This window comes from Tetrao urogallus (assembly GCF_951394365.1).
Source record: "Tetrao urogallus genome assembly, chromosome: 6".
Taxonomy (NCBI): domain Eukaryota; kingdom Metazoa; phylum Chordata; class Aves; order Galliformes; family Phasianidae; genus Tetrao; species Tetrao urogallus.
Window position 1 is genome coordinate 38,728,141 of NC_136819.1, and position 7,353 is coordinate 38,735,493.

Below are 7,353 nucleotides of genomic sequence, written 5' to 3' on the forward strand. Positions count from 1 at the left end.
TAAAATTCCCCAAACGTGATGCAGAAGGTAACAGCATTCAGTAAAACAAAGTTTTGCAGCAGCAGAGATATTGTAATTATCTCATTTTTACATTTTATGAGCAAGCAACTTAAACTAAAGTTAGTTTCATTCTTATGCCTGCTCAGTGGCAGGGGACTGCCAGTTCCAGCAGCCACTGCCCTTTTTGTTCTCTGGATATGGCAGTGGATGGGAAGAGAAGACAGCTCCATCCCCACTGCAGAAGTGCCCATTCTGAACTGGCACTGGAAATACACACCCAGCCGGTGGAAGTTAATCAGATGAAGCAAGATGGAGATGTTCTTTTGGGTGTTGGGATTTTGGGTGTTTGGATCTTGGGTGTGAGGCTTAGGTGACTGAAAGCAGCCTGGTGAGACTTAGCAGCCACCGTACTGAACAACTGTAGGCTGGACGTGGGATGTGGTTTCTAGGAACAGCTCTGATTTATTGCCTGACCTTGAACAAATTCTGTCTGTCTCTAACAAAGCATTGAGTTCTGTGGGGCTAGGACCAGATCTCACTGTGATGAGAGCCTGCAGGTGTTGCTACTAAACCAAAAATAAGCTCCTAGGAGGGGAAGTGCAACTTGACAACTTGCAGGTGTAGCTGGGCAGTAGTTAGTAGGCATGCCTCCATCTCCTGCTTGTGGCTGTCTGTGGTTGTCATCAGTAACCTCTTTGCTAATGGGCAGAAGAGGTGATAGTCACTGCACATTCCTTGTCATGAGCACAGAACCCTGCTTTGTGTGTCACTTTAAAAACTGCAATTCCTTGTTTATTGTTTGGCTACCCAGATGTAGCCTTTCTCCTTTGTTTCTTCGTTCTACTGCTCACACGCTTCTGCCTCATGTTGGCAGCATCTTGTCATAATTTAGCTATGGAACTCTAATAGTTTAAGACCTCGTTTGATCTAGCTATTGTAATAAAAATACTGCTCTTAATTATGCTTTGGACTTGGATGTTCGAAGGCATTCAGTTTGATGGAACATATTACAACTCTCCTGTTAGCCAACACTTGTACTGGTGTCTCCTATCCTAACCTATGTGTGGATGCACTCATTTTGATTTCATTCTTTGATAGTTTGCACCTGCTTGCTATTATATGAGGGATGGAGGGGAATCTGCAGTGGTGTAATCCAGCATTTGATGCTCACTATTTCATATCTCTATCATGAGCAGTTTTGAAACTAGTGTCTTGTTTATAGGCTGAAGAATTCATGAGAAAGGCTTTGTTTTGATTTCGTTCCCAGTCATTTTGAACAATAAAGGGAAGTCTCACCCAATCCTCTTTACTGTCACTGTAGGCACTGAGCTTTATGTTATCTCCTCTATCATGGGCATACCATGTCTTCTGCTGGTGATGAAGTACCTGGCACATGTGTCCACTTCTTCTACTCTCTCTTCAACTAAAATGAAATTGAGATACTCTCTCAGGGGGACTTGAGTGCTGCTTTTAGGAGCGTTCATTCTGGCAGTTCTATCTGTCATATGAAATGGAAATTTGGAGGAGTTCTGTCTGGGGGAGATCACTTGCAGGAGGCTGCGTAGATAGCAGTAGGAGTTTGTAAGGTAGTCTTGTTGGAAAAGCCTAAAACCATTTCTGTATGAGTGCTGCACTATGAGACTGGGAGAACATGGACCTGTGAACATTTCTGTATGTATTAATGTTATATCAGAGTCATCTTACTGCAGCTAATGGCAGTATTAAAAGTAAAGCATATGCCTGTATTCTTGCAGCACTGCAGCTCATGTGGTTCTGTTCCCTAAGGTAGGCATAGTGCCATGACTTAGCTGTGTTGTTAGAGCCTGTTGAAAAAGAAAGATGTACATGCTAAGAAGAGCAAATAGTGGGCAGGAGCCTGGGCAAGTGGAAGGTTGGCTACTCAGTGATGAAGGTGAAAAAGGAGACACTTTGTGAACTGTAAGAAGAGAGGAAGGAGAGGGATTGTGGAGGGATAGCGCCGTGGATATTGGCAGAGGGTAGGAGAAGTTATGAGTACAACAAGGACCCAAATATTTCAGGCCTGATTTGCCATTGATAGCAACTGGCCTGGGGAGCTTTTTTTTTTTTTTAATGCCTTGCAACATTTTTGTTCTGTTTCCTGAGACTCTAACAGTCCTAAGGAGCATTGCGTGTGCCTAGAAATGGACAAAATCATTGGCACTTTTCAGTGAGAACATTCATGCAGTTCTCTTTGCTGGAGGGGCTGGCAGGAGCCCCCAGAGCATTTCCACGAGTTCTGTCTGAAATATTTTCAAAGTGCCTATAAAAATATTGGAGCCTTTAATTTCTTTTCGAAGGAATTTCTATGCGATTGCTTTCATGATGGTAATACAGAGTAGAGGAAGCGCTCAGGAAGGTGTTCGGGAATCTCTCCATGGAATTCAATGGCAATGAGATAAAATCAGCACTGGCAAATCCAGAACTCTTTGGAAACCTGCATAAAAGGAAGATGCAGCTCAGAGCACGAAGTTTATGGTTTTCTCTAGTGCAAAAAGAAATAAACAGAAGCAAAAGTCTGGCAGGGTACCTCTGTGTGGTGCTTTGTTCCTCCTGTTGTACAGCCTCCACAGTCTGTATCCTCCTTGGTCTTTGTTATGTACAGGGACTTTCTCCCACATTGTCACTGAGCAATTCTCTCCACAGGTCAGTCTCTGTCCACAGAGATGCTGTTAGCCTGTGACTGCATTTTATTACAAGCTTTACCTTGAGCTGGGAGCCCCTGCACAGAAGAGCCAGTGGGACAGCAGGTTCTCCTGGCTCTTGTCCCTAAACGCAGAGGGGGGACAGATATATCCCAAAGGCATGGTAACACACTGGTGAGGCGTTTCTTGCCCTCTAAGGGACGTCCTGGGGGCCTGTTGCTGCAGTTTTCCTTTAAATGTCTTTGAGAAGTTTGCCTTAGTCAGAGAGCTGCTTTGCAGGCACCTGTTCCTCAGGCAGCTGGGGAGCTCGAAGGCACAGCTCTGCTGAGATCATCCAAGCTGTCACCTCCGCTTGCCTTGGCCTGGCTCTCTCTGCAGCCGCTGTCCCGCTCAGCCCTCCGCCAGGCAGCCAATTAGTGAGAAATCCCACTGTGTGGCCAGCGCCGAACGACCACCACACTGAGGCCTGTGCTGACCTGTGCCCTCCCGCAGCTGGGCCAGGGCTGCTCTTGCCCCAGCAGCCAGTGAGCCCCAGGGATGCTGAGGGGATGCTGGGCAGAGAGGGCAGCTGAGAGCTTGCGGAGCTCTGACAGGCGGCCGGACAAGGGGCTCTTCAGCAAGACCCTGCCCGGAGCCTTGGCCGCCACAGGTGGGGATGTCTCTTCAGCTCCTGAATATTCATCTCAGCCTGGGCTGCAAAGCTGGGCAAAGTCAGGCACGGCTGCCTGCTGTGCTGTTGGCAGAGGCAGGAGCAGCCTGCCTGCTCCAGCACTGGAGGGCCAGCTCTGATCCCACCTTGTGCTTGTGAAACTTCTTCCCAGAGCCAACCACTGGCATCTCCGCCATCTGAGGGCACAGCATCTCTCAGGTTCTAGCAGGATGCAGTGCGCAGCCAGTTTTTCCTGCTCACCTCTGTTTTCTTTTTTTTTTCCCTCTAAGTACCCTTTTTAGGTGGAATAACCATAATCAACATGCTGGGAATATCTAGTGACACCTATCAGCCATTCCAGGTTCACTCTGGAAGACACAAAAAGATTTATGACATTACAGCTTGGTGCATCCTCCCTAGTCTTAGTGTCAGATGGACCACCAGCACTTCCTCCTTTAGCCACTCAGAAGGTTACAGCCTCTGCCCAGTCTGCAGGGAGCCAGCAGCTCCTTCAGCATGCACATTCATTCACAAGGCTTCTGCCACTTTATGCTCCACACCTCATTTCTAGCAGATTCTATGTGGCTGAGCTGAGCTGAGTAATTGACAACGTATCTCATAGGGTGCAAATTCTTACCAGTCTTCAGATGATGGCCAGATTCTTTCAGCTAAAAGGTTGTCTTCAAACGCTGTTTTCTCTTATTGCAGATATTCCTGTGATCCCTGACTTAGAGGAAGTCCAGGAGGAAGATCTGGCCATGCAGGTGGCAGCCCCACCCAGGTAAGAGAGCTCTTGAGGCTCACATCGGCTGTGTGAAATGTGTGGTGAAATTGAACTCCATCTTATCTCATGTCCTGTGGATGTCAGTGGCAGTGTCATTCAGCAGGATTTGATGCTCTGTATTGTGACAGTGGGGCTCCAGGCTGAACAGTGCAAGCTTGTTTCCTATTGCACAGAGATAGCAATTAATGCATTTTCTCTCTGTATACACAAAAACTACATTAGAGCAACGCTTTTGATGTTGCAAAATCAAACTCTGAAAAGTGAGGTGTTGCTTGATGTAAGGTTGCCTGTGTGACAAATGCCTTCGATACACATGTATTATCACACACACTTTGACTGCACTCTGCTTTGCCCTCCACAGGATATCCTTTTCACTCAAGGGCTTAGTTAATTTGCAAAGCACAATATGGTCTGTAGGTGTATCACAGTAGTCTTGGGATTAGCTCATGGGAGAGTAGTACATTTTAAAAATTGAAAGTTAAGTTTTGAAGTTAATTTTCTTGTTACTTCTAAGTCTTCTCTCCTGTTGGATCTATTTTGAAGATCACAGAGTAAGATTTCTGTTCACCTTTGGATGACCATAGATGCCTCTCTTGCAAGTATGGAATAGGTGTCGTAACTAAATAGCTGTTAATAAAAATAAATGACATGTCATAGCAGTAAATGAAAAAAGATTTTGTCTCTCACCAGGGTTTGTTTTTTTGCTTTCTCTCTCTTATATAATCCCATCTGTTCTTCCTGTATCAATAGTCACTCTGCAATAGAAGATAAATAATTTTCATGGGCATACATAGAAGATAAATTAATACGAATCTTCCCTATAGTACTACGTAACATGAAAAAGAAAGTCTTGCAGGACAGTATATTGCTTCCTATCCCTGCTCATCTTTGGAGTCTGCATTTTAAGAAATTGCATTTGATAGCTGAAATTTAGCTGAGAGATGGAAATCACAAGGTCTTCACTGTTCTATAGTTTGCACTGCGGGACTCTTAGAGTGTGCTTTACTTACCAGATAGGAGTGGCATTTTGGCTGTTACATGCTGGATGTATCTGTATCTGGGCTGTTTGAATGTTCATTGCCTTTCTGTTTTCTTTCTGGCCCTTGCATGTGGCTTATGAATCTTCTCTCTGGCATGCCAGCTTCTCTGAAGGAGTCCCTGTTTGCTCCATATCTTATTTTAACACATGTGATCAGTCTGGCTCTCAGATGTCAGTGCCTTTTAATTTGCTGAATGAGATGTTCTGTTCTTGGACAACCATCTCGATATCCTCATCACCCAGGGTAGATACTTGAGGTGGGTGTCCCCATGCTACTGTTCAAGCCACTGTTCGTCTCATCTGATGTGCTTCCACACTCATCAGGGGTGTATTTTGCACCTTTTTGTTTGCAGTGTGCAGGTGAACCGAGTGTTGACCTACCATGACTTGGACAAAGATCTTATGAAGTACGCTGCCTTTCAGACTCTGGTAGGTGGATGTTGGTGTGGAGTGACCGGTGTAAGTCCTCTTCCTTCCAGTTTTCCATTTTCCTCTGTGATACTTAGCTGCATAAAATACATTGCCCTGTCATCCAAGCACCTTCCAGTCTGCCTGCAAGTGTTTTCCTCTCTGCAGAGCGCTTTTCAGGCTTGTGAGTGTCTGTAAATGTTGTATGTATAGTGCCTCTTGTTATATGAGGAGGTACCTGCTGCTGTCCTAAAGAAGGTGCGTGTCATATATGGGACAAAATGTTATATCTGTATCTCTAACAACATCCTCTCTGGTGAAATGATGGTGTCTGCTTTCTCTGTGTCTGTAAGACTGTGACTGTGTGTATTCTTAGGATGGAGAGGTTGACCTGAAGCTTCTCACCAAAGTCTTGGCTCCAGAACATGAACTACGGGAGGTGAGTTTTTCTGGAAACGCCAGTGAATTAAAAGCTTCTTATGTCTCAGACAGTACTTAGAAACTAAGCTTTTGTTGGGATGGAAGAAAGAGACTTGAGAAGGAGCCTATGAAGAGGACCTTGTTTTCAAGCTGATGGAGGTCTGAATTCTCCAGCAGATTATTTTAAAAGTTTGTAGGTATTTCTGTGTGTGAGATCATGGCATTGCTGTGACTGGCTTCCTTCAGTTTGAAAGAGCTAGTGAAGGACCTAGTACTGTCACAGATCCCTGCAGAAACCACTGCAGTGTGTAGTCTTTTGGGTAACCACCATGGGCTCCAGATGGTTCTGCACTGTGCTACAGAGGAACAAAAAAAGCATTTACGGTTAGGGCAGGGGGCTGTTTTAAAGCAAGGCAGAAGAACCTCAGTACAAATGGATAAGCAGTATCTCAGGACTTGAAACAAAGGATTTCTACAGCCCAGAATTGCAGGTGCTTCAGTAGAAGGGTGGCAGATTTTTATGTCTCCTTATGCTCTTCTTGAGGGTACCTAAGATTAACAGTGTGGGCTTTACTGAATTTGGGAACATGATTAATTCTGCCAATCTTTAAATTGTAACACGGATTCACATTCCGTTCTCTCTAGGTTTCCTATCCTAGTCTACGGAATACATGCCTTCCTCTCTGGCAGGGTCATCATTCAGGGACCTTTGGGAGTTATCAGTTAAATTTTCAGCATGTTTGTCTTTTTCCTCTTGATAGGACGATGTCTGCTGGGATTGGGACCATCTCTTCACAGAGGTATCCTCTGAACTAGTAACTGAGTGGGACGTGGGACAGTCTGAGAGAGAGGATCACCTCAGTGTCCCCTAGAGCACTGATACACCAGATATCTCCTCGTATACACATTCCCTGTAAATAATTTAGCACTTTAATTTTCTATTCGCTTGTTTGTATTTGAGAATATATTTCAGACATGGAAATAAATAGAGCTTGCTCTGTAGGAAAACTGGCTCAGGAGAAGTTTTGGATGTTTTATAGTAAGACTCTTCATTCTCAGAAGAGATTAAGAATTACAATAAATTACTTACTTGTGAACAGTCACTGTCACCTTACTGCAGCACCTTTACAGATAACTGCAATGGGCAGTCTTTCTTCAATCAAATTGTAGCCTCTCTGGGAGACTGTCTTACACAGTCAAACAATGGAGTGTGGTTTTCAGTGATGGCTATGAGAGAAGATAGGTTGGTACCGTTTGTTTGCCTAGGACATCTAAGTTATCATCTTCCCACAACATATGCCACAAGTTGTCATGATGTCTGTTTTATATCTCATCTACCAGCTTCTGTCATCCCTTGCTGGTTTAACATTTGCCCTGGGTCCTTACCTCT

At 44.7% G+C, this 7,353-nt stretch overlaps 1 protein-coding gene across 1 annotated transcript in view; it reads left to right on the plus strand.

Annotated features, from left to right (window-relative positions):
- The window catches only part of IFT43 (intraflagellar transport 43), a gene marked incomplete at both ends in the record, with an annotated part of 44,179 nt that extends 37,344 nt beyond the window's left edge, over positions 1-6,835 (plus strand). The window contains 4 exons of the mRNA XM_079536623.1: positions 4,021-4,093; positions 5,489-5,564; positions 5,920-5,982; positions 6,725-6,835. Coding sequence (XP_079392749.1) covers positions 4,021-4,093; positions 5,489-5,564; positions 5,920-5,982; positions 6,725-6,835 — 323 coding nt within the window. The remainder of the gene's footprint in view (positions 1-4,020; positions 4,094-5,488; positions 5,565-5,919; positions 5,983-6,724) is intronic.
- Positions 6,836-7,353: the final 518 nt, after the last annotated feature.